This window comes from Pseudophryne corroboree, chromosome 4 (assembly GCF_028390025.1).
Source record: "Pseudophryne corroboree isolate aPseCor3 chromosome 4, aPseCor3.hap2, whole genome shotgun sequence".
Classification (NCBI taxonomy): Eukaryota; Metazoa; Chordata; class Amphibia; order Anura; family Myobatrachidae; genus Pseudophryne; species Pseudophryne corroboree.
This window is the reverse complement of record NC_086447.1, coordinates 330,155,268-330,181,870: the sequence shown is the minus strand read 5'-3', so window position 1 is coordinate 330,181,870 and position 26,603 is coordinate 330,155,268. Positions and strand designations below refer to the sequence as shown.

Sequence of the window (26,603 nt, the reverse complement as noted above, 5' to 3'; positions counted from 1 at the left end):
AACTGACACAAAAAGGGGAATGTAATAGGGCGTGAGAATCGGAAAGTCAGAGATTTTGTGAGAGTTCTCCTGTTTGTTTTAAAGGGGCAATCGTTTACATGGCAAGACCAGGTTGATTTTCCCATGTAAATGGTTGCCACTTTAAAAAACACTCACAAAAGCTCTCCCTTTCTGATTCTGACACCCTATTACATACCGCCCAAAATAGGTAGTAGCAAATTTGTTTTATTGGTTTCAGTAGATAAGTTACAATACTAACAGCCTTGAATCAGCATAAGAATGCTATCTTCTTTATGTATCTTACAGTTACATGACTTTATTTTCAATAAAGTACATATCTAATATTTTCACATTACAATTTCACTTCCTTTTTTTTAGGTGTTAAATCCTTTCTACGTGTTCCAGCTCTTCAGTGTATGCCTTTGGTTTGCAGAGGAATACATTGAATATTCCGTGGCCATAATAATCATGTCACTAATTTGTATCGGTCTGTCTGTGTATACACTAAGACAGGTAAGAATTTTTAATTGCTTACTGTGTTGTTCTGTAGGGAGGATAGTTACTTTTTTTGTTTTCAGATGGTTCTTTAGGAATTGTTCTGATATTTACATGATCTTTGTGTTATTATTAGACCGAACAGTGATAGGAAAGTCTGATTATTAGTATTTAGCGATGGTTTCTTTATGCTCTAGAATCTATACATGCAATATATTTTTTTTTCATAATTATATTATAAATGATATCATAGTATATTTTAAAAAAAGGTGTGTGTGTGTGTGTGTGTGTATTGTATTTACAGTATATACGTGTCTTGCAGCTTAAGTAGTTTTTAAACAGTGTTTTCCTATCACCTGAGAAATGACAGATCTAGCAATAATTGTTAAAACAACTACCTTGCTTTGCTCTTCTAACACTTGTACATATGTTTCCCCTGATTTACAGCAATCAGTTAAACTGCACAGACTAGTTGAATCTCATAATAACATCAAGGTTTCTGTATATGGGAAACATAAAGGTGAGTTATGTGCAACAGGAGAACCACGTTTTTTTTCCCCTCAGGTGTTTGTGTATATTTTTCTACATTTTAATTAGATTTTAAAATACTGTTATTGTTTACAAAAATGCCTTTACATATGCAAAGCTTTAAAGATTTTCAATTACATGTACTTTTACAGTAGTATGTGTAAAAGTGTAGTACATTCAAAGTGATTCTGCTTTACTTTGTCAGTGAAAGAGGCAGGGGCGTTTTAAGAGTGGAGGGGACCCGCGTACAGCCTCTGTTGTGGGCCCCCCCCCCCCCCCTCTCCGACAGCAGTAGACGCTGGCCTAATGCGCATGTGCAGGTCTCTGTGAACATGGCACCCACACCTTGTTCCGGGGGACAGCGCCAGTGCACATACGCAAATCACTATAAATGGCTGCACCCATTATAGAAACGCCTATGTGAGGAGGAGAGCCTTCTATGGCATTTTGTGTAAGGCACTAATAATGAAACATACTGTGATGCAGCAACAAAGGCAAATAAGGTGTTAGCATGCATTAAAAGGGGAATTGAGACAAGGGATGAGAGCGTAATCCTGCCTCTGTACAAATCATTGGTATGGCCGCATCTTGAGTATTGTGTACAGTTCTGGGCACCACACTATAAAAGAGACATATTTGAACTTGAAAAGGTTCAGAGGCGAGCTACCAAATTGATTAAGGGGTTGGAGACTCTGGACTATGAGGAGAGGCTTTCTACATTAGATATGTTTACACTAGAAATGAGAAGACTAAGAGGAGATATGAATAATATTTACAAATCTATAAAGGGGTACTATGCAGAGCTATCATGTGAGTTGTTTACTAAGAGACCTCTTCACAAAACACGCGGACACCCGCTAAGGCTTGAGGAGAGGAAATTTTGTACTTGGCGCAGGAAGGGATTCTTCACTGTAAGGCAGTGGCGTAACTACTGCCCCCGCAGCCCTCGCGGTGGCTTGGGGGCGAGGGGCTGTGGGGGCGCTGCCACTGCTTTAGCGCAGATTGACATGCTGACGAGCATCCGCATGTCAATCTGCTCTCACTAACCCTCTGCTGCTGTAAGGAAGGACACGGAGGGCACAGCGCGCGCCTCTCCTGTGTCCCTCCTGGGTCTCCGGCGGGTCTAATAAAGGAAGTGCCGTTCGTGAGCTCTGATTGGCTCACGAACCGGCACTTCCTTTAACAGACCCGCCGGAGACCCAGGAGGGACACAGGAGAGGCGCGCGCTGCGCCCTCCGTGTCCCTCCATCACAAAACAGCAGGGGAGCCGGAGCACTGTGGGAGCATATGCAGCACAGGGGGAGGTGCCTTATGTGGCACTGAGGGGGCATATGTGGCACTGGGGGGGGGGGGTATATGTGTACCTGGCACATGGGGGGGCTATATTTGGCACTGGGGCATGTGAGTACTTGGCACTGTGGGGGAATATCTGGCACTGGGGGCATATGTGGCACTGGGGGGGTATATGTGTACCTGGCACGGGGGGGGGGGGGGGGGGGCTATATTTGGCACTGGGAGCATGTGAGTACTTGGCACTGTGGGGGAATATCTGGCACTGGGGGCATATGTGGCACTGGGGGGGTATATGTGTACCTGGAACACGGGGGGGGGGGGCTATATTTGGCACTGGGGGCCTGTGAGTACCTGGCACTGTGGGGGAATATCTGGCACTGGGGTTCATATGTGGCACTGGGAGCACAGCCCTAGCAACAAGCACTACCCCCTAGCAACGAGCATGACACCCAGTGCGTGAAACCCCTGGCAACGAGCATGACACCCAGTGCATGAAACCCCTGGCAACGAGCATGACACCCTGAGCATGAAAACCCCTGGCAACGAGCAGGTAATTTAAAAGTAATTCGAAGCCTTACTGTAGGACTTAATGTGTAATGGGCATTACGGTGTGGCATAATGTATCACAGACATTGCGGTGTGTGTCATAATGTGTTACAGGCATTACGGTGTGTGGCATACTATATCACGGGCATTGTGGTATGTGGTATAATGTCTCAGGGGCATTGCAGTGTGGCATAATGTATAACGGGCATTGCGGTGTGTGGCATAGGGTATAACGGGCATTGCGGTATGTGTCACAGGCATTACGGTGTATGGTATACTATATCACAGGCATTGTGATATGTGGTATAATGTCTCAGGGTCATTGCAGTGTGTGGCATAATGTATCACGGACATTGCAGTGTGTGTCATAATGTGTCAGGCATTATGGTGTGTTGTATACTATATCACGGGCATTGTGATATGTGGTATAATGTCTCAGGGTCATTGCGGTGTGTGTCATAATGTGTCACAGACATTGTATGTGCTATAATGTATCAGGGGCATTGCAGTGTGTAGCATAATGTATAACGGGCATTGCGATTCCTGTCATAATGTGTCACAGGCATTACGGTGTGTGGCATAATGTGTCGGGGGCATTACGGTGAGTGCATATTGTGTTGTGCATTATTGTGTGCGGCATAATGTCTAAGGGCCATTGCAGTATGTGGCATACTATAAGGAGGAAAAATGACAAATAATGTAAGGGGCATGACTCAGGATCATTTTTCTTTCCTGTGGTGGCTAACGTCTGGGCGTGCAGGTTGCAAAACTGGGGTATAAGGTAGTCCTTTTCCTGCAATGCCACTCCCCTTTATGAGAAGCCACGCCCGTTTCAACGAAGCCACACACCCTTTTTTGCGGAGTGCGCATGTTTGTCCCACATGTAATTGTGCCAATTATGGGGGGGGGGGGGGAGGCGCGCCGAAGAATTTTTTGGCTTGGGGGAGAAAAATTTCTAGTTACGCCACTGCTCTAAGGGCAATACGAATATGGAATATAAAATATACTGCCAGAGAAGGTTGTAATGGCGGACTCAGTCAATGCGTTTAAAAACAAAAAAATTCTAATGGAAAAAGATACACGAGGATATAGCCTTTAACCTAAATAGAATAGGGAATGCAATATAATTCAGGTTGAACTCGATGGACTACTAGTCATTTTTCAACCTCACGAACTATGTTACTATGTAATGCAAATTATGAACATTGTTTTTGGCTGTAGACCATGTAAGATATGGAACAGTTTTTAGCCGGGCTGCAGAGCACGACATCTGTAGCTGCTTCTATATCTGCTACCATAACATTTTGAAATTAAATGAAAAATTAGAGTAATTTACATTTACTCAATACTGGTTAGACCATAGGTCTGCAAACTCGGTCCTCATTACCCCACACGGTGCATGTTTTGCAGGTCTCTTCTAAGAATCACACCTGCGGACCTATTAAAATGTGTCTGTGAGTAATTAATACACCTGTGCACCTGCTGGGTTACCTGCAAAACATACACTGTGTGGGGTAATGAGGACAGAGTTTGCAGACCTATGGGTTAGACCGGGTCTGGGACTCCAGGTCGACAACAAAAAGGTCGACACACCTTAGGTTGACGCCAATTGGTCGACACACCTTAGGTCAACATGGACAAAAGGTCGACATGGACAAAAGGTAGACAGGAACAAGGTCGACATGGAAAAGGGTCGACATGAGTTTTTTATGTTTTTTTGGTGTCGTTTTCTTCGTAGAGTGACCGGGAACCCCAATTAGTGCACCGCGTCCCCTCGCATGGCTCGCTTCACTCGCCATGCATTGGGCATGGTGCCTACGCTCCGCTTCGCTCGGCACAGATTACTGTTCCAATCGTAGTCCACGTGGATCGTTAAGTTTGAAAAGGTTCCAAAAAAAGAAAAAAATTGTGAAAAACTCATGTCGACCTTTTTCCATGTCGACCTTTTGACCATGTCGACCTTTTGTCCACGTCGACCTAAGATGTGTCGACCAATTAGCGTCGACCTAAGGTGTGTCGACCTTTTTGTTGTCGACCTGGAGTCCGGATACCGGTTAGACCATTCCATCAAATGTATACATTAAATCTAACATAAATGTAATAATGTCTCTGGAGATGGTAAAAGAAGCTGTAGAAGTTAGGCAATGGAGAGAGTGCAGAGCTGCAGTAGGCAATCCAAGAGCAGTGTCAATGCAACAGTGTAGGTTTACATATCATGACCCCAATATTGGTAGACAGTTGGCCTTGTGTACGTTAGTTTACTAGCTGGACTAAGCCTTCAGGGGACCCGGGGCACTTCAGAGAGAGGGCCCTCTCTCATTTCAGCACCACCCCTTGGATATGCCATTGTGTCTCCTCACCCTGTGCAAGTCTTATAGGGTGATGAGACATCATGACGTTTCACTCAGGGCCACAGTAAGCCCTCTGGACAGGGGGGCCGTCCCACCAGCAACCACCCCCCGTCTGCACCCGCTGCTCACTATCCCTCCACCCCAACGAGGCCGGCCACCGGCAACAGGAGCTGTTGTGGGGAGGGCCCCCACGCTGCAGCAAAAAGGAGAAAAGAGTCCCAGCTGCCAGGGAGGGAGGATTCCACACTGCCGCTGGGTGTGTGATGTCCCGCGTGCGGCTCCCTTTCCCCTTCTCTCAGGCAGCATGAGTCGGGGACTGATCCAGGCAGCAATCTAGGCTGGAGAGTGGAGATGGCAGCACGAGAGCAGGGCAGAGCTCTCCTACCAGGGGCCCCCTTAAGACAGGGGCTCGGGCTACTGACCCCCTGGGTCCCCCTCTTATTCTAGGTCTGGTCTTATCCACAGGGTCAGTTACACAGTGCCGTCAGCCAGCGTCTAATAGTTGCTGGTTCCGCCGAACAGGGCGGTCTTTTTGTATGCGCTCACCCCAGGAGAATAAGGGTCCTAGACTGATACAATAGCTGAGGGTCCCCTTTTTCCAGGGGTACCACATTATTGAAAATCGTCCCTGAGGAACTGGAGATATACAACTTCAAAGCAGTGGTCCCCATCCTATCATCTTAATTGTTGTTTCCAGCCAGATATCTCAGGTTCTGTCTGATTAACAGTTTTTTTGAGAGTATATGCCAAAAACTGGGACTTTCTACTTTTGGTGGACACTGATATCTCTGGTTCTGGGCATAATAGAGACAAGCTATCAGCCTTCCAGCAACCGGTCCCTGCTCCAGCTCCACATGCCTGGTATGCAGTTTTATATTTTCATTGGTGGATTGCTCTGGCTCCTGAATTCTGATCCCCAAGTCCCCCAGTACCTCCTGAAAGGTGGGACTCTCTAGTTTTTATTGGATTAAAGCTAAGAAATCTATTTCCAGGAACTGGAGATATCTGCAGTCAAGCAAGCTGCCCTCCCACCGGAAAATGATGAATATTAAGCCAACTCCACTATCTACTCCTCCCCTGCGTATTAAACACCCCCTACCAGTACTGGAAGTCATGTACTGGGGCCTTTCATTCAGCCCAATGCTCCCTTCTACAGTTTAGTGTTCTCCCTCCTGCCCCATCTCCCTCCATCTGTGCAGTAAAGGAGTAGTTAGTAGAAAGTACTGTTCCAGGTCCTACACGCTGAGCGGAAGATAGAACACCCCCTACCGCCTGTGGGACATCAAAGCTGCCACTAATAGCACCCCTCAGCCCTACCGCTGGAGCATCGGTAGGGGACCCAGTGCATTGTTGGTAAGACGGCCCTGCCGCCGGAGGAGGGGGGCATACAGCGCCACTTGTTCAGCCTGCAGAAGTCGGGGATGATTCGTCTTCTCTCCAGGATCCGCCGCCAGCAGCAGCTCTCCCAAGAGCTTTCGTGAACAGTACCAGGATGTGACCGCACGAGAGGGCAGAAGAGAACTTCCGCCCTTACATCAGTTAATGTTTTATCCATTCTCTGTTTTAGGGTATTTAGTTTTATCTATGAAGCATTTTACCTTCGCAGGCTCGCTTCGGGCTCTGTGTCTCATTTCGCTCGCCACAGGTTACTATTCCAAATAGTTTGTGATGTGGACACAGTGAATTATGGGAAAGGTTCTTTTCCCAAAGGGAAACTAGATTCTACCCAGCATCTACCGCTACTACTGGCGGTGGAGCCTGGAGATGGGTAGAATCGTCCCTGCACTGCAGCTATGACCAGGGGGCCGGGGATACTCTCCTTCTAGGCCCCTTTAATCCGCCACTGCACTGAAGGTAGACCCTACTAAAGAAAATGTACTGCTACAATCCCCATATTGCTATTACCAATGTACTGCTGAAATCCTGGTATTGGCAATAGCAGAAGCCGTATGCAGGAAAAAATGCTTTATTTATAGTTGTTTTTGAGTATACTATTTATTTTTATTTTTTCATGACACAGTAGAATAGGAAGCCCAGAGCCAGGCTGCCAGACAAGGTGTGTGTGCAAATGTGTGAATTGGCAAAGCTGATTCACAAATACACATACAGTATGTATCCAGGCTGGCCGTGCAACCTGTAGGTTCAGCCTTACTGCTGCCATCCAGTATTTCTTCTGAGATGCTTATCACTCAGTCCCCGTGACATTTTCTTACTTGACTGTACGATAAGGCTGATTTTAGATACTCAACCATATTGTCACCTAACAGGGAGAGGACCCCCCACCCCCACCCCTCACTGCAAATATACTGGTGTCTTTTGTGTCAATGGAAATATATCAAAATCCTGTGGGTATTGTGGGACAGAAGCACAGAGCAACACCAGCTTTGCAGGATTGCTTTGGATAAGCATTTAAATAACCACCAAGCTTGTTAAATTCATATGACAACAATGCTAACAAGCAAAAATAACATTACATATTTCCCTATGCTGAACTTGTATGACCAAAACAATTAAGGAATGTCAAATAGTTTACAGTGTTCCATGGCCAGTAGAATAGATCTATTGCCAAGTTGGAAGGGCCTTCAGCAAGATCCCAAACAATCATACAGTACATTGGTATACCTCCTGTATGACTACTCTACTAAAGTTAAAACCAATCACATTATGTTTACTACCTTTTTTTTTTAATTACAATATAAAGCCAGGCTCAGCCTCAGAACATTAACAAATTTATATATATATATATATATATATATATATATATATATATATATATATATATATATATATATAGAGAGAGAGATATTCGAGTCACGTTATTATGACTACCTTCTACATTTGACGTCGGCAGCGTATAGCCCATGAAGTTCGTCACGTGTCATGCGCTGGCTTGGTGGGTATATAAGGTGTGCGATAGGCCATCTGCACACATGTCACTCATTGCTGTCATGGGTAAAAGATGTGATTTTATACGAGTTGCAAAAAGGGATGATTTTTGGCTGTTGGACCAAAGGTGGCAGTATTTCTGAAACAGCGCAGTTTGTGAACTGTTCACGTGCTGTAGTGGTGAACTTTAATAGACTAAAAAAAATGTTCTGTCAGGACCTGCATATATCAGACTAGATGTTAATAATCTCTTCGCAGCCTCCAACCCCTTCTAGCGGTGATTATACAGTACATCACAAAGTGAAACAGAAGGTGCGGGTGATATTCAGTCTAAGAAACCCCCTTTGGTAGTCAGCACCCATTCCAAGCTTGGGGCAAAACAGGACGAAGCACCCGCTGGGGCAAAAAAAAACAAAAAAAAGACGAGGCAAGAAAACCTAATGCACTCTCGAATAAATTATAAATTCTAAGACACTGAGATTAGTTTTGAATAAAGGATTATCCATTATTCCTACTTGTGAGTTCAATGAATTTCAGCAGAAGGTGAATTTATACAGGTTCAACAGAAAACTGTCTTATAAAGTACTTTTCTCAGAAAGAACGTGCAGAGCAATATGAGAGTAACACAAAAAGAACATTTCTTCTCATTCCAATTTTGATCCAATTTCAAATAACACATCTCTTAAATGTTTGCTAGGGTTTTGGACTCTAAAATCGCTATCTATGCACGATCACATAAGAAAAAACTTGTCAATATGTTAGAGATGAGCGGATTCGGTTTTACTCGGTTTTACTCGGTTCTCAAAACGGCATCTAATTGGCTCACGGATGTCACGTGTTTTGGATAGCCAATAAGATTCGGTTTTGAGAACCGAGTAAAACCGAGTAAAACCGAATCCGCTAATCTCTACAATATGTGTACAGTAGAGATAGAAGCCCTTGTGGCATTAAGCATGGATCAAAGCATTGTAATATGCTCCGATGATAAGGGGGGCGGTATTGTGATCCAGGATCTGACAAAATCGAAAGAGGCGGTATAACTTACAGATCAGACAGTATATAAAGAAACCCCTTACTGCTGACCCGACTGAAGTATCCAAGAAGGAGCTACAAATAGCATCCCAACCAGCGGTAGATGATATTTTCTCTAAGTACACACAAAATGCATTGCTACAAGAATTTCCAGTTGCACTAGTGTTGGACACACGCCCTACAATTCACAAGGACTCTGTATGTTCCCCAGGGCGTCTGGTAATTTCGGTACATAATTTCATTTACTTTAATGTCTTTCAGTATCTCGACAATTACTTCTGTAATACAAGCCCAGTCTACTTACTTGAAGCACACAGCCAGTTTCATCCTAAAGCCACAGGACTTACTGACATTACCAAAAGGTTGTGTTTTATGTACATTGGCCTTCATTCCGAGTTGATCGGTCGGTATTTTTCATCGCATCGCAATGAAAATCCGCTTAGTACGCATGCGCAATATTCGCACTGCGACTGCGCCAAGTAATTTAACAATGAAGATAGTATTTTTACTCACGGCTTTTTCATCGCTCCGGCGATCGTAATGTGATTGACAGGAAATGGGTGTTACTGGGCGGAAACACGGCGTTTTATGGGCGTGTGGATGAAAACGCTACCGTTTCCGGAAAAAACGCAGGAGTGGCTGGAGAAACGGAGGAGTGGCTGGGCGAACGCTGGGTGTGTTTGTGACGTCAAACCAGGAACGACAAGCACTGAACTGATCGCACAGGCAGAGTAAGGTTGAAGTTACTCAGAAACTGCAAAGTAGTTTGTGATCGCAATATTGCGAATACATCGGTCGCAATTTTAAGAAGCTAAGATACACTCCCAGTAGGCGTAGGCTTAGCGTGTGTAACTCTGCTAAATTCGCCTTGCGACCGATCAACTCGGAATGAGGGCCATTGGGTGTTGTCAGGCTCTACACCAACATACCTAATGAGAAGGGGTTGGAGGCTGCGCGGAGGTCATTAACATCTAGTTTGATATATGCAGGTCCTGACACAAAAACATATATATTTTTTTTAGTCTATTAAAGTTAACCCTTATTAGGGATTACTTCTTATTCAATAGCAAATAGTTTTTTGCAGTTACAGGGCTGCGCAGCGAGTACCTGCGTTTGCAAATGCATATATATTTGAGGTAGAGAGGAATATGTTTTTAACAGACCAGGTGACAGCTGCAAATATAGTATATTTTGTGAAGTATATACTGTAGATAACCTTTTCCTTATCTGGAAGGGGGTGGAATTAGCCTTCTTTTTGAGATGGTTGAAGGGGTTAATGGACTGGACGACACCATAACATTTATTGCCACTGCCAGCAATACATCAGTGCATTATTTAGGTGTACAGGTCTCTTTAGTTGAAGTATATACACGAGAGAAGAAAAAAGAATTGCCTTAAAGTGGTGCACATTGGTACATATAAAACATAACTTTTATTCTTTATTATATTTAAAAAAAACTTGCGAAATATAAAAAACACATACAGGTAAAGAGTTTAAAAAATGACTTCCTGCACACAGAACGTCCGCCAGACAGTAAATGAGTGTGACTATCTGTTATAGCGTATCTGTCTACTTATGTCCGCATTGATTCTCTTGCATACTCTTTAGTTGAAGGCAAGTTACAGATTTGTCTTTTTAAAAAACCCAATGATAAAAAAAAAAACGTTTTACACACAGGCAGCTTTCATCCTCCTGAGATATTAAGCATGCACTTCCCTATTCCCATTTTCTCTGTATTCATAGAATTTCAGATAATTTTACAAATTGCTATACGAGAAATTGGATTATATGGCTGTACAGGTCAGAGTACGGGGTTATTATGACTGGGATTAGCTCATGCAAACAATATGCAACTTGTAATTTAATGGAACCCGGAGGCTCCTTTACTTACCCTCATACTGGCAAATGTTATATTATCACACTGATACTGACCTGCAATAGTACATACTGTATGTCATACACTGTATACAATGCCCATGCGCCCTGTATTACGTCAGTAAAACAACTAGACACTTGAACGAATGCATGTCTATGCAGAGATCCTCTAAACGCTTTGCACTAGAGCAGGGGTGGGCAATTATTTCAGCTGGTGGGGCCGCTTAACACTTCCAGCGAATATTCGAGGGCCACACACAAAATACTCAGAGTCCCTTTTTTACACATTACGGCAGACAGCGTGCCCTTTTTTCACACATTACGGCAGACAGCGTACCCTTTTTTACACATTACGGCAGACAGCGTGCCCTTTTTTACACATTACGGCAGACAGCGTGCCCTTTTTTACACATTACGGCAGACAGCGTGCCCTTTTTTACACATTACGGCAGACAGCGTCCCCCTTTTTACACATTATGGCAGACAGCGTGCCCTTTTTTACACATTACGGCAGACAGCGTCCCCCTTTTTACACATTACGGCAGACAGCGTCCCCCTTTTTACACATTACGGCAGACAGCGTCCCCTTTTTTACACAATTAAGGCAGACAGGAAAGAGAGAGAGAATTATACTTAATCTCTCCGCTGGCTCAGGCTCCTTGGTGCAGCTTCTGCAGAGAACCGGGGCAGGGGAGAAGGAGGAGAAGGGAGGATGAGGAGGGAGCCGCAGTAGCGCTGTGTAAGTGGTGGAGGCGCTGCTGCTGTCCCTCTGCTTCACCATAGGCTGTCCTCCGCCGATGTGAATGCTGGGATGCGCTTCCCAGCATTCACAGCGGCGGAGGGCAGCCTATGGTGAAGCAGAGGGACAGCAGCAGCGCCTCTACCAATTACACAGCGCTGCTGCGGCTCCCTCTTCCACCTCCCTCCTCCTCCTCCCCCGTGCCGCTGCGCTCTTTTCCTCAGTCACTGGCCGCTGCCGCCCCTGCTCACTGCCTGCCCCCGCCCTGTGCCGCCCAGCGCATAACAACAGAGGAAATCCCAGTCAGCTGACCCTGTGACGTGACCGGGATTTCCTCAGCGGCGCCGCGTCACGGAGCAGTGTAGCACAATAACAAGCGGCTCAGCCTGTCGACCAACTTTTCATTGCACTCTGATGAGGCACAGCGGGCCAGGCAGGATCAGTCCGTGGGCTGCATATTGTCCATCCCTACCCTAGAGGGAAGAGAACAGGAGCAGCCAGTAGCGAGTCATTTCAAAAACCTTAAACATAATCTTGCCTCATTGCATTATAAAATTATAGATCAGGAACCCAAAAAGATATGTATAATATATACTTATTTTGGCTGCCTCCACTTTTACTTTCCACTTTGACTTCTTCCTACACTCCAAAAAGTATAATGATAAGTTTCTGTGTGTGCATGGCAAGACTGGCCATCTGTAATTCTGACAAATGCCAAAGGTGCAGATGAGCTGTTCCGTCAATCTAAAATCCTGGTCGAGCAACACTGCTTCCCGCCACTCTGCTCGAGTAGCATGAGGTGTGCAGTGAGGCCATGATCCCCATGACTTGCTGCACGTCCCATGACGTGTGGTTATGCCTCTGTGATGCATTTGAATTTTAGCTGCAGTCCATTCCTGGTGGTAGGCATTAGTGGATTATTTATCAGCACCTTCAGTTTTAATAGATACATGTACAGGCTACTGCAGGAAAGGACCTAACTTCCTAGGCAGTGTGATCTTGTGCTATATTCCTTGAGTCTATGTTTCGATGTAGTGTTACAGACAAGTTATTGTGCTACAGTTTACACTGTGTATCCTGATTTAATTGGGATTCTTGTGTGTCCTTTTTGTCAAAATTGACAAACAATCTAAATGTTCTGATTAGTATTCTAACATTCTTATAATCTTCCCTTTTTTTTGTTTTTAAAGTGACCCACTTAAGTAACTATTAGGAAGAGTGGCCCCTAAATATGTGATAAAAAGAATGTACAGGAGTATATAAATTAATGTACAGGAGTATATAATGTACAGGAGTATATAAATTATTCTTTGCTGCAGAGGACAAGTGGGGCTTATCCTCCACAGTGATGGGCCCTTAAAGAAAAAAAAAATCCAGACGACTGCTGGGTACTTGTGTCCAGATATCAGAAAGTTTCAGAGTCTCATGAGTGTACAATGATGTCCCTTTTGTGAATGGAAAAGGGTGGAAGAAGGTACTTTAGGTCCCTATTGCTCTCTGCCCTAGAAACCATCTCAGTGCTGTAGTTTTCTAGTTTAGAAAATGGTAAATTTGTTTTGGGTGACCATATTAGTCTCTCATGTACACTTATTGCCTGCTACCACTCACGGTTACAGGACGTTTTTTGGGCTGCCCCCACTCTGTGAAATGCCCTCCCACACACAAGAAGATTTCTAGCCTCTAAACCTTCAAGCGTTTCTTGAAAGCTCATCTCTACAGGCAAGGTTGACAATTCCAAAACCACCTACATAACCTCTGAAAGCTATTTTACTAATTACCTCTCTTCGACACAGTCTACACATAACTTTACAGATTTTCCCTTTCTACATTCACACTCTGCATTGACCCCAGGTAAACATTGCTATGTGAATGGATCACACAGCCCACAGAGGACCTCTGCAATCTTGCTTGACCAATATGCAATATGTAGCACTTGTCCTTGTGTATCAGATGCCCTTTTTTCTCTATACTGTAGATCGTAAGCTTGCGAGCTGGGTCCTTTTACCTCTATGGGGAATATTTACTAAGCCTTGGATGGAGATAGTGGACGGCGATAAAGTACCAGCCAATCGGCTCCTAACTATCATATCACAGGCTGGGTTTGAAAAATTACAGTTAGGAGCCGACTGGCTGGTAATTTATCTCCACCTACTTCACCTCCATCTAAGGCTTAGTAAATTGATCCCCTATGTCTGTTATTACCCAGTCTTGTTTTATTACTGTTCTTGTTCCCAATTGTAAAGAGCAATGGAATAAGTAAATGTTAATAAATAATAATAATTATCATAGCAAACTGTATTTAGTATAGGTGGATTATTGTTGATGCAAGTTCCAAAAAGATTTTTTTTAATATATTAAAAAAATGAATCCATTAAAAACAAATCACATTTGCTGGAAATTTCAATAAAAAACCTTATTTTCACAACTGAGGGCTGATGACTGTGACTGGAAGCCTCAGTTGCAGTGGCTGACGGGTACTAAAATGTAGGAGGTGCGAGAGGACTTCTAGACATATGTAGAAGCTGTATACCAAATGCCTGAAGGCGTGACCACGACAACAGGAATATCTTTAAATGCTTTTATTAAATGAAAAGTCAGATAATGTGCAACCAAACAAAACAGTAACAAGTGAGTCTCTGAAATATTACTGGTTGTGACCAGTAATCTGAAGTATAAGTGGTATGCACTATTGTACTTAGAAGCATAGGTGAAGCATAAAGTGATGCTGGGGATCGCTAGTAAGCTTTAAGTGAAGCTGGGGTTCGCAGATAGAAATGCACTATTGTACTTAGAAGCACAGGTGAAGCATGAAGTGATGCTGGGGATCGCTGGAGAGCTGTAGAAGAAGCTGGAGAATGGCTGCTGGAAAGCTGGAGTTCAGACACAGGTGAATCAGGGTAGACTGTAGAGGGTTAATCACTGGAGAGTCGAGTTACACTGCAGAGTGTAATCACCAGGGAGTCAGGCTGTACTGCAGAGAATGTCCATGGGAGAACTACACACTGGAATCACTGAAGACAATTGAAGCACTGACAACCCTTCAGTGCTGGGACAGGCTATTTAAACCCACAGGTTAGCAGGGATTGGTGGGCAATTAGGGTCCAGCACTTGTCAGCACCTCAGATAGGAGAAACAATATCATGTGACTGAAGTCCAACATGGCTGCGCCCATGAACAGGAACAGAAGGGGAATTAACTACTTGAGAATGTGTAACAATGGCGGCAGTAGCAGAAACACAAGCGCCCAGTGGCGTGCGGTGGCCAGAGAGACAGGAGCGGCAGCAGAGGCACATGGAGGACGTGCATCCAGAAGGGAAAATGGTGTCTCAGTACCCGGATCGTGACACCTTTTTTGTTATAATGAGCAAATACTAATTTTATTTTCTGAATATACATAGATACTGATGATTGAATTAAATATAGTTATGTAGTTATTTGGTAAGGAGTAAATTCCTTTTTTTTCATCTTGACATTTGTTTAGTACAATATCTATTATATTGCACCATGCTGATACAGTATGACATTACTGTTTCTCAGGGCTGGCTAGAGGAACATTCAACCAGTGCGGTCAAACAGTGCACCATACCAAAGGGGAGCAGTTCAGCCATCTGGACCACTGATTAGTGCTGCTCGCCAGCCACCGGCAGCTGCAACATCACCTGGGTCTGGTCAGGGCCGGATTTATTTATAGGCAAGGCGTGTCCCAATGGGCCTGTTGCCGGATCCCCAGAAATCCAGCCCTGGTGTGCAGCCACAACTAGGTCCGGTTATAGAAGAAGAAAGACACCATTCCTCTACTTGTCACTGCGAAGCATTTGCCTCCGGGTGCTATCAGGGAATGCTGAGAAGGTTCCTAGGAGCAGCTTCTACTCCACTGCTCCATGCTCCTAGGTCTGTGGAACAGTTAATAATAATAATATTATTATTATTATTATTATTATGTGTACCACCCTGACAGTGCAGCACTGATCTCCCAGCACATATCTTGTTTGCACACCAGGATGATCATCTTCATGTGTTGCGGTCTATCACTGGAGGGAGTATCTGTAACGGTTGTACAGCCCTTGCACTGGGCACATCACGAACCATCCCCCCCCCCCTCCCCAGAGATGATAGGTGGCTTGATATTGTGTATATTCTTGGCATGTATTGGATTACAGTCTGCATGGAAAGTCGGCTATAGGGCCCAAATGTATTAAGGCTTAAGTGATAAAGTGGAGACAGATAAAGACTGATAAATGACCAGCCAATCAGCTTCCTAACTGTCATGTTACAGGATGTGTTAGAAAAATGACAGGAGCTGATAGGCTGGTCATTTATCACTCTTGATCCATCTCCACCTTATCGCTTTTTAAGGCTTAATACATTTGGGCCTAAGCTTCTTACAATATCACTGCATGGGACTGTTATCAAATATGTCAACAATTGTGCATTTATAATCAGTATGGCATGTAACATACAATATTGCACAATATTGCACCATGGTCAAAGGGAAATGAAAAGTTTAAGTAGTACATACCAAATCCCTCATAATAGTAGAGGGTCCTGTTTTTATACATTTAAAAAAATTATCGGTCTGGAATGCACTAACAATTAAATAGTTACCTGACCATCAATCAGTTAAAAATATCTTATGTTTACACTTGGCTTGTGGTGATAAATGTGCATTTTTCCCTTGCCGGGACCAATGTGTGTGCTTTTTTCCCAGTGGTGGCTAATGTGTATTTTTTTTTTCTTTTTTTTTATCCATGCTTGGTCACAGGTTATGCGACCTGTGACTATGTAAAACTGCACTTAAATGTAAAAAAACTGCTCTAATTTCTCTATGCAGAGCTTTAAATAATCAGGTGAAAATATGTAAAACTTATGTTAAATCGGCATGTTACGTGTAGTACTACCTTTAGTAATGATCCTTCAACTCCATTAGCCCCCATGACACAGCACTCTTGTGGTTTGCATTCTCTCTTTTATTAATCATATAGGAAAGTCATACATGAAAATACAAGGTATTGATAATTTAAATGCATGGAAATTGGTGCCCACAGAGATGACACGTAAAATCAACAATAAAACCAATCAAAATGTGGTGCCTATCAACAGCTGTCATTGCAACAAGGAAACCATTTTAAAACAAAGATCACCAAGTACTTGGATATGTAGTAGAAGAAATAGAGGGGACAAGAATATTTAATAGTAATAAAGAAGTAAATATAAGGAGATGGGGAAAGAAGAGAAGATGGGATCGTCATCAAGGTTTTAGGACACTGGAGTAATAGCTGGTGTCATATGGGTTTTGTAAGCAGAAGATTCTTTAAAGATGATCCATTCCCGACCAAGTGGCAGAGAATTGAGAGGTAGACGTTTCTCGAGTAATGGTGAGTTCCTCCATAGCCATGTAGAAATCAATCCTTTGATTGGTCCTAGCCTCATTCACCAAATGTTGTAGTAATGCTCTTTTATATTGGGAGAGGGGAATGTCCATCAGACTGAGAAGCCAACATTCTGGAGTCTGGGGAACTGGATTCTCAGTTAATTGGTGGGTGATCTTCTGGACATGGTGGCAGAATCCAGTCAGTACATGGTATTGCCACCATACATCGCCAACATAGGGTGAACACAGATGGAAACATCTGATTAACCCATTCAGGGCAGCTGTACCATGTAGACATAATTTTGTATTGAGTTTCCAGGACTTGAATGGTTGGTGAGCAGGCAATATATCGGAGACCATTGGTAATCCTTGAGTTCTTTTTGGAGATCTCTATGCCAACCAATCACAAAGGAGTGTAGCTGGAAGTGAGGGATTGATTTAAGCATTTTGATATAATTGGGATATCAGGTGTCTGTGTAAAAACAGTTAGACAAAGGGTCTCAAATGCAGTAGGATGACAACCCCCCCCCCCCCTCCCCGTTAGGGCAGGTAAGTAAGCAACATAATGCCAAAGCTGTAAGTATGCCAAAAAGCTCCTAGGTGGCACACCATAAGTCTTTGTCAGCTTTGTGAAATAGCAGAAACCAGTGGGGCTAACCAAGTGGGGCGGCCTAGAGATTCCTGCCTTTACTCATATAGATAAGGGGGACTGGTAAAGGGTGCTTGCAGGTAGGTCTTGGTGATGCATGGGCAAAGAGGGACCTGGGCTAAATGTTGGCAAGTGCTTAAATATTTTCAAACAATGTAATGTTGGATCTAATGTACAGTATGGTGTCTAAATTGTGGGATTTGCCATGGAAGAACATGAGCAAGGGTACCAGTGGTAGATCCCACAATCCATTGCCATTGTTTAATGGGAGAATGTTGGGATATCACAATAATTTTAGCTAGATGAACTGCATGATAGTAACTAATAAAGTAAGGGAGTTGTAAATCTCCATCTGTGCAGCCTCGAATCAAAACTGACCGAGTAAGCCTATGACCCGTCTTACTCCAAACAAAATGACCCACAGTGGCTTGAAGCTCCCTAAAAAAGGGAGTTTGGTATTGAGATGGGCAGTGTCTGCAAGAGGCAGGGAATTTTTGTTAGACGTTCATTTTTATTGTAGTGATCCTACTCTACCAGGATAAATTAAGAGCCAACCATTTATTAAAATCTGTTTTAAGTTTGTGCAGAAAGAAGGAGAAGGTTAAGTCATGGAGGCCCTCAATCACTCGCAGCAGAGTGATTATATTCAGAACAATTTATTTGGTTTAATTTGTCTTAAAATTAGATGAAGTGTTGAATTTAGCAAATTCAGCCTTTAGGGCTGGGAGAGAGATAACAGGTTAGAGATCGTAGCTAGAAGATCATCGGCATATAATGCCAGTTTATACTCGCCTACATGTATACCGTGGATGTTCTAGTTGGCTCTAATTGCTCTGGCTAGTGCCTCCACACAGAGCACAAAGATAAGTGGGGGAAAGAGGGACATTCCTGTCTAATTCCATTTCTGATCTCAAAGGGGCTAGAGAGGGCACCAATCACATGTACCCTAGCTGTAAGTGACCTATATAAGGCCAAAATGTGCTGGACACAAATAGGACCCAGGTCCAGATGGCTAAGGAGACCTTCAATGTATTGCCACTGTCAAAGGCTTTCTCTGCATCAGTGGACAGGAGAACCATGGTGGTCAATCCAGATTGAGCAATATGGATGAGATACATAATTCTGGAAGTGTTGTCCTTTGTTTCTTGGCCAGAAACAAAGTCCACCAGGTCCCCATGTACCACTTCAGGGAGGAGAGGGACAAATCTGCAAGCAGTTTTGCATAAAGTTTTATTTCGCAATTTAATAAGGAAACGGGTCTGTAGCTTGGACACTGTGCGGGATCTTTACCCTCTTTGGGTATTACAGAAATATGGGCTTCCAAAGTTTGTTTGGAAAAGCCATTATCCTGTTTAACAAGCTTTTAGAAATCGGGGGTAAGAGATGATTTAAATGCTTTATGATTTAAACGCAGACTGGGAATCCATCTGGGCCTGGACTTTTACCTACTGGGGTAGCCGATTTAGCCGCTTCTAGCTCTTCGATTGAAAATGGCTGTTCCAGAGAATTTAAGTCTGTGGGCCAAATGTAATAGAGTGAGAGTCTCAGAAAATGAGAGATTTGGTAAGGTTTTTCAGGTTTTTTTTTAAAGTGGCAATCATTTACACTGCAAAACCAGGTTGATCTTGCTGTGTAAATTATTGCCACTTAATAAAAAACTGCAAAACCTTACCAAATCTCTCACTTTCTGAAACTCTCACTCTATTACATTTGGCCCCGTGTCTGAGAGTTTTGGAAATCTATCTCCCATAGGTAGTTTTGAAGCAAAGTTTTCAAATCTAGGGCCTCTGAAGGGAAATGTCCTGGTCTTAAATTATAAAGGGCAGCGTTATAGTGTTGAAAGGATTCCGCTATTTGGGGAAGTGTGTGAGCCATATCGCCATCAGGACTACGAATTGAGTGGACATAAGACTGGAGTCTCTGAGCCGGCAAAGCTCGTGCGAACATGGATTTCTGAGATCCAGCACAGATCATATTCAACCCTATCCATCAATTTTTGATGGATAATCTCTTTCCAGGGCCAGTAACTCTGTCTAACCATTCTCAGAATAATTTCAAGTACTTTTGGGCAATTAGGGGTAATTATTGCTGCACACTACTATTCCTGAGATGACAAGCTTTAGTTTGAAAAATTAACTGACCATAAGACGAAAAATCAATGAGGAAATTAATACTGTATTTCTTAGTGACATTAATTATACTGAAACAAGCCCTAATTGATAGGAAGACTCTCTCAAATTTAAAATATACACTTCAAAAACAGTTATGAGTCAGAAGGGACTCAACAACAATAGAAAATTATCAAAAGCAGTGAATCTATCCTAGAGGTCTGAGACCAAAGTTTTTTCCTGCCTTTCCACTGGCGACAGAAGCATTGAAAATTGAGTGGGAATCATGCCTATTAAAATTCTTACATGAGCTCACAAACATCTTACTGAAGCATGACAACTTGAGTTTGGAGGAATGCGAAAAGGAAATAGAGGCACTAGGCAGTACTCTAGAAAAAGTGTGAGTCAGACACTCAATTTCATAGGTGCTTTGAACAAAATAAAAAAGACCTTGATAATTACGAGAAAACTATTATTGAACGTAAAAAGAATAAGTTCATGAGAGACCAGAAGGATTTTGCTACTGGACTATTCTTTAAGTGGAGGAATACACAGAAAAGGGAATATAGTAAAAATAATCAAGAAACCTACAACTATACATCGCCTGAAGCCAAATCTTCAGGGGAAGAGACGAATGATGCACAATTTTTTAACAGACAGAGAAGTGCAACAAGTTCTGGTGGTTTTTTTTTTTAGAGAACCCCAGAGGTGCCAAGGAAGGGGCACCAGGATCAAAGAGGAAGATGCGGAGGTACGCGAAGAAGAGAAAGAGCAAGATGGGGATCTGCATCCCCCAACAGATATCCAATTCGAGCAAGGAAGGACAAATAACAGACACTTTTTATAGGTCATTAATCTATCTGATAAGGCATTAACAGGTGGAAAAAAAGTGTACTGAGCAAGGGTTTATCATTTTCTCCAACGATCAAATTTTATTGATTCCAACTGGAGAAGGACCTTAAGTTATTTGAGCGGAAGTTACTATTAAAAAAGTTCTTTGTTGTGAGAAATGCGGGCCACTCCATGTCAGGTGAAGATGAGTTTATACAACAGGAATCAATGGCATTGGCTGCTCTAGAGGAACTATATGAGGAGTCTGAAGGTACAGAACACATGACAACAGTAAAGAATAAACCTTCCTGTAAGAAAAAGTCTACATTTTTTCCACCTGAGACCATCTGTCCTGAGGTGAAAGTTTTCACGAACCTTGTCTCACAGGCATTTGATAAATTATACTCTAATCAATACCTCCAGAAGATGGATAATAATCTTAACAAAGATGAGAGGGAATCTTTGAAAAACATCAAAAGTTGGAGTGAGGTGGTGATTAAGTCATCGGATAAGGGAGGAAATGTAGTAATTTGGCCCAAAGAGAAATACATGGATGAGGCATGCAAACAACTTAACAACAAGAATTGCTATAAGTCCATGTTATTGAGTCCCTTAGATTACATCAAGTCCAAATATAAAGCAATCCTGGAAGAGGCTCTCAGTAATAGAATATCCAAACATGAATAAGAATATCTATAGACTGAAAACCCGACAATACCTACACTATATTTGCTCCCGAAGATACACAAAAATCCAAACACACCTCCAGGAAGGCCTATTGTATCAGGAATCTATATAGCGTATCTTAAAAACGCAGCAGGTTCATTGATTTACATTTTGAGAGATTTTGTATACAAGACACCAGAGATATTCTCAGAAAAATCCATGATACAACTTTGGAAGATGAACAACTGCTAGTTGGTCTGGATGTAGAATCATAATATACCAGCATAGATCATGAGGCTGGTATATCACCTGTAAGATATTTTTAAGCATGGGTGACTTTGGTGCCTTTCAGGAATTTTTACTGGACCTACTACGTCTCAAACTGAACTTTGATGTTAAATTCTACCTGCACGTAAGGGTGACAGCGATGGGGGCTGCATGCGGGCCTACTTACGCCAGCCTATTTTTAGGTTGGTGGGAGAAAGAGCTAGTCTTCTGTGATGAAAATGAACGTTACACCAAACATGTAACAATGTGGTATCGTTACATTGACGATATCTTCATGATATAGAATGCGGGGTGAGACCTTCTATTAGAATTTATTAGGAAACTTAACACTAACCACCTAAATTTGAAGTTAACATCAGAGATCAGTAGTACAGAGATCTCCTTCTTAGATGTGAAAATATAAAAAGGCACCCAGAATAAAGTGGAAACTAAACTATATAGAAAAACCACTGCTACTAACACATTACTCCATCAAACCAATCATCATTTTCCACCGACAGTGGAAAACATACCGAAAGGAGAATTTCTGAGACTCCGGAGGAATTGCTCTGAGACTGCCATATTTAAACCACAAAGTGAGGCACTTACAAATAGACTCAGGGAGAGAGGGTATAGCCATAATTCCATAAAAAGAGCCAAATGCTCCCTAAGGGAGGTTTAATAGAGATACTCTGATCTTTGACAAGAAAGACGGTAATGCACGGAAAGATGAAAAAACTGAGGTTTGTCATGAATTTCAGCCATGGGTGGGATCGGATTAGGAAATGTATCAGAAACACTGGCACATTCTTTTATCGGATAGGGATCGATCCAAACACATCGACACCAATGTATCCATGAGCTGGCGTCGTGCTCCAAATTTACATGATCATCTTGTAAGGAGTCACTATACCTGTACAAGGCCTAAACCTCCCACCTTAATCGGGTCCTTTCCTTGTGGAGTCTGCAGGACTTGCCAGTAGATGACCAGGAATAAGGAGGTGATGGACAGATATGCTAATAAGAACAAAATTAAGGATTATATCAACTGTCGCACCACAGGTGTGATTTATTGCATTTCATGTGAATGCAACATGAAATATGTGGTCATGACTACCGGGATGATGAAACAGCGCATTTTAGAGCATGTAGGAACAGTCAGGAATTCTGCCCTTGACCTAAGTAGAGGTAAACAGTTGACCTCGGTAGCTAGACACTTTCATGTCATACACAAAGGCAGTCTTGGAAGCTTCAAGGCATTTGGCTTAGAAAAAGTACACCTTGGCATTTGAGGAGGGGAGTTAACTAAGGAGCTGTTGAAATGAGCGAGCTTCTGGACCTTCAAAGTGGGTGCATTGATGCCAGGAGGGTTAAATGAATATATTAATTACAGTGCCTTTTTCTAATCAAGATAGACAACACTATTTTCTATTTTTTAGGCAACCATCATATCACATTCAAATTATGACATAATTTGGCCCTTCAATCTTATCTCCTCCCAAAAACCACGGCAATATACTACCAAGAATCCATTATCTTTACTATAATCCGATTGTCCTTGCCTACCTAACCCCCTCTCTTTTTTTTATCAGTTTTTTATCAGTCTTTCAGTTTTGGGATTTTAGCATTTGTATTGATTTTTCCTTTCGTTACAATTAACATTCCTATAAAAAGCTCTTTTACAAACTATATATCCTTACCAGGAAAGTACAATATATGCTTGAATTTCAGAATTATTCTAATAGTATTCATTCATTAATTTCATTCCAACTATCTAAATAGCAATCAAGCTTCTTCTTCCTTTTCCTCTTCCTCCTTCTCTCTCTCTCTCTCTCTCTCTCTCTCTCTCTCTCTCTCTCCCCATGTTATAGTGTTATAATAACCAATAGGGATGAGGATTAGCTGGTAAGGAGGTATGAAAAATCTTTGCTCAAGTATTCCTATTATCTATGCGGGGTGGTAAAACAGATAGCACACAATATATTGCTTATTGTGCTGGTTTTTGCAACTGCCTAATCTTATAATCCCGTATTATCATGGTGAATACGATCGCAGTCTAATCTGATTTAATTTGTAACACTACCCAACGATACATTATTTTAATAGATATGCTTGATAGATATGTTGGTTATATCAATGCCACTGTGTGTGTCTTTTATGCAGTACACTTATAATTGTGTGTTTTCTTGCAGCGCACTTGCCATCTCTGTTAAAACACACAATTTTTTTACGTGTGTAAATTATTTTCTATTTCCGTACTTTTTGCTTAACTGGTTAAGTGACACTATTAAGCTACTAAACTGCTTTTTAGACTACGTCCCATTGTAAGCCTAATACTGGATCTCCGCATATCATCTAGATTATAAATTAAAATGCAAATTTTGTCTGTACACGTTAAGGTTGTGCTAGAATGTCAGTTCATGTATGATAATTAAAGTGCTTTAATTGTATAAATAACATATTGAAGCGCCTGTTTGCTGAGCCTTGATTATGCTTAGTAATTGATAAGCTAATGGGTTAAAGACTGTGCCCATCTAATTATTGGATAAAAGAGAAGTCAATCACCGTGTCTCTCGGTGATAGGTCTATCTTGGTTATATAGTGTCAGGCATGGGACCTAACCACACGCTAACAGTGCAGCGATGTGAACAAGCCTATGGGTGAAACGCAATATCCGCACCAAATGTCGTTCTGATGATGTGGGCACCTCTGACCAACGAGTCTTCATATGCTCCTCTTCCAAACCTTTGTCAATTAAGAATACAGGTAGCGTAAACGTCTCCTGACCAGCTGTCATCACCGGATTGTGGTGTAGTGCCTTGCAATGTCTCATGATATCAGGGTGCTGCAGCCACTCTAACAGGGTCAGCAGTATGGCTACCTTTTCTTCCGTCCTACCAGCTATCCCCCGGCCACTGCTCTCTCATCCACCGTCCGCTGACTCTGTATGGGCGATCCGGAGTTCATGACGGTGTGACAGTAGAAGTAGTGGGCATCAGGTTTAGCTGGCCTGCTTTTAAGTTTTCTATGCAAGTTTATGTTTTCTGGATTTAACTACAAGGAACCAGTTTGATATTTGTTTGCATGATGCTAAACGAAGTATGTAGGATGAACATATTTATTCAGGTGAATGTTTAAAATCATGCGCCAATACCTATATACTGAAGAACTGGTCCCGGTTCATGGTGTTTGGGAAGGGTGCAGCTATCACTCTTCAACACCTGTGATTACCTATAGACTTTTTGGTCTTTATCTGATACATTCTGTCCCTGATTGATTGGATTAACATTTTGGCAGAATATATAATTATAGAACCCTCTGGTCAATTAACTGGTTACTCATGTTAGGACGAGTTCAGATCAAAGAATTGCTATAAATGTATCCATGATTAATACTCATTGACTTTTGAGTAAATGTATCTGTAGTACACAGACTTTAAATGGCAACAAGGGAAAGGAAGAGTTTTGTTACAAATGATCCAGGATTTATGTTATGATTTGTTGTTTGGTGGATGATCTAGGTATTGATACCACACACAATTGTACTAGCAACAACTTTATTTTCCTTGGATATCAAAACAGTTCGGGATTTAATAATCTAATCTTGCTTGGTCAGTGGTTTTTCCATTTTACTCAATTGAGATTTTGAAATTTGAGGACAGTACAAATTTTTGTATTATAATGTGACTTGTATACCCGGATCATCAGCGGGTTTTGGTCATTTAATGTATATATGTGTGTCTATGTCCAGTTAATTTTAGTTTAACCCCCCCTCCCTTTTTTAAACCAATTAACAATAAAGGTCATATTTTATAATTATTATTATTATTATTATTATTATTATTTTTATTATTATTATTATTTTTATTATATGAGAATCTTTTGTACACAATGGTCTCTGGATAAACTTAGAGTGCCCCCACAATAGAGTTTTCTTTTTTCCTTTCTTGCTATTTTTGAGGAAAAATTGCAGGAACCTGTGATCTACAAGAAAGTAGTCCAGTCTAGAGTACATATTGTGAGGGGAGGAGAAGAAACTGTAATCCTTCACTGTTGGGTGGTGGATTCTCCATATGTCCATAAGTTGGAACTCATGGAGAAGCCAGCACATTTTCCTGTGGTCGCGTGTGAGTCATCAGGAGGATGAGGTAGAACAGTAAATGACCTCCTAAGACCAGGCAGCCTTCCTGAATGGAAGCATCTAGTTCCCCTTCCGTAAATGTTAGCCGGTGACATCACAGGCCATGTGACCAGACCATGTGACGGTCCATTTTTCAACAGGGTAGCATCTAGTTTCCCTTCGTGGAGAGGACTTTTCCCATAAGACATGTCACAAACTATTTGGAATAGTAACCTGTGGCGAGCGGAGCGAGACACCGAGCCCGAAGCGTGGCGAGCGAAGCGAGCCCGCGAGGGTCCATTGGTGCATAGAGAAAAACAAATAACCTATCTAAACAGCGGGAAACAAAAATTTACATAAACAGAAGGGGAAATAGAGGGTTTATAATAAATAATCTAGTTCCTCTTCAGTTACTGAAACAGAGGGGGATCTAGTCTCCACTTTGTTAGTGTCTAGTTCCCCTTACGTAAAAACGTACTTAAACAGAAGAGGAAATAGAAGGCTCATACTAAATAGTCTAGTTCCTCTTCAGTTACTGAAACAGAGGGGGATCTAGTCTCTACCCTTCCTGAATGGGTTCTATTGCAACATTTTGCACTCTTGTGGTTCACCTACTGTACCTCCCTCTCCTCCTCTGTCTCTACACCTGCCTCCATCTTTATTCTGGTGTCCCCTAAGCTTCTGTCCTTGGTCTCCTTCTCTTCAGTTGTTAATCTAATTGGCACCTTCAGCCTTCATTACCACCTATATGTCAACACCCTATTCTACTTCTCTTCCCCTTATCTTTCCCCTTCCATCCTCTCTATCACAAGCTGTTTTTTTTTACTACTGTATCTCCCCTTAGGC

At 42.3% G+C, this 26,603-nt stretch overlaps 1 protein-coding gene across 1 annotated transcript in view; it reads left to right on the top strand.

Annotated features, from left to right (window-relative positions):
• LOC134909487 (probable cation-transporting ATPase 13A4) overlaps window positions 1-26,603 on the top strand; it is a 230,513-nt gene that overhangs the window by 84,118 nt on the left and 119,792 nt on the right. The window contains exons 7-8 of the mRNA XM_063916411.1: window positions 379-513; window positions 943-1,015. Of these exons, the coding sequence (XP_063772481.1) occupies window positions 379-513; window positions 943-1,015 (208 nt within the window). The remainder of the gene's footprint in view (window positions 1-378; window positions 514-942; window positions 1,016-26,603) is intronic.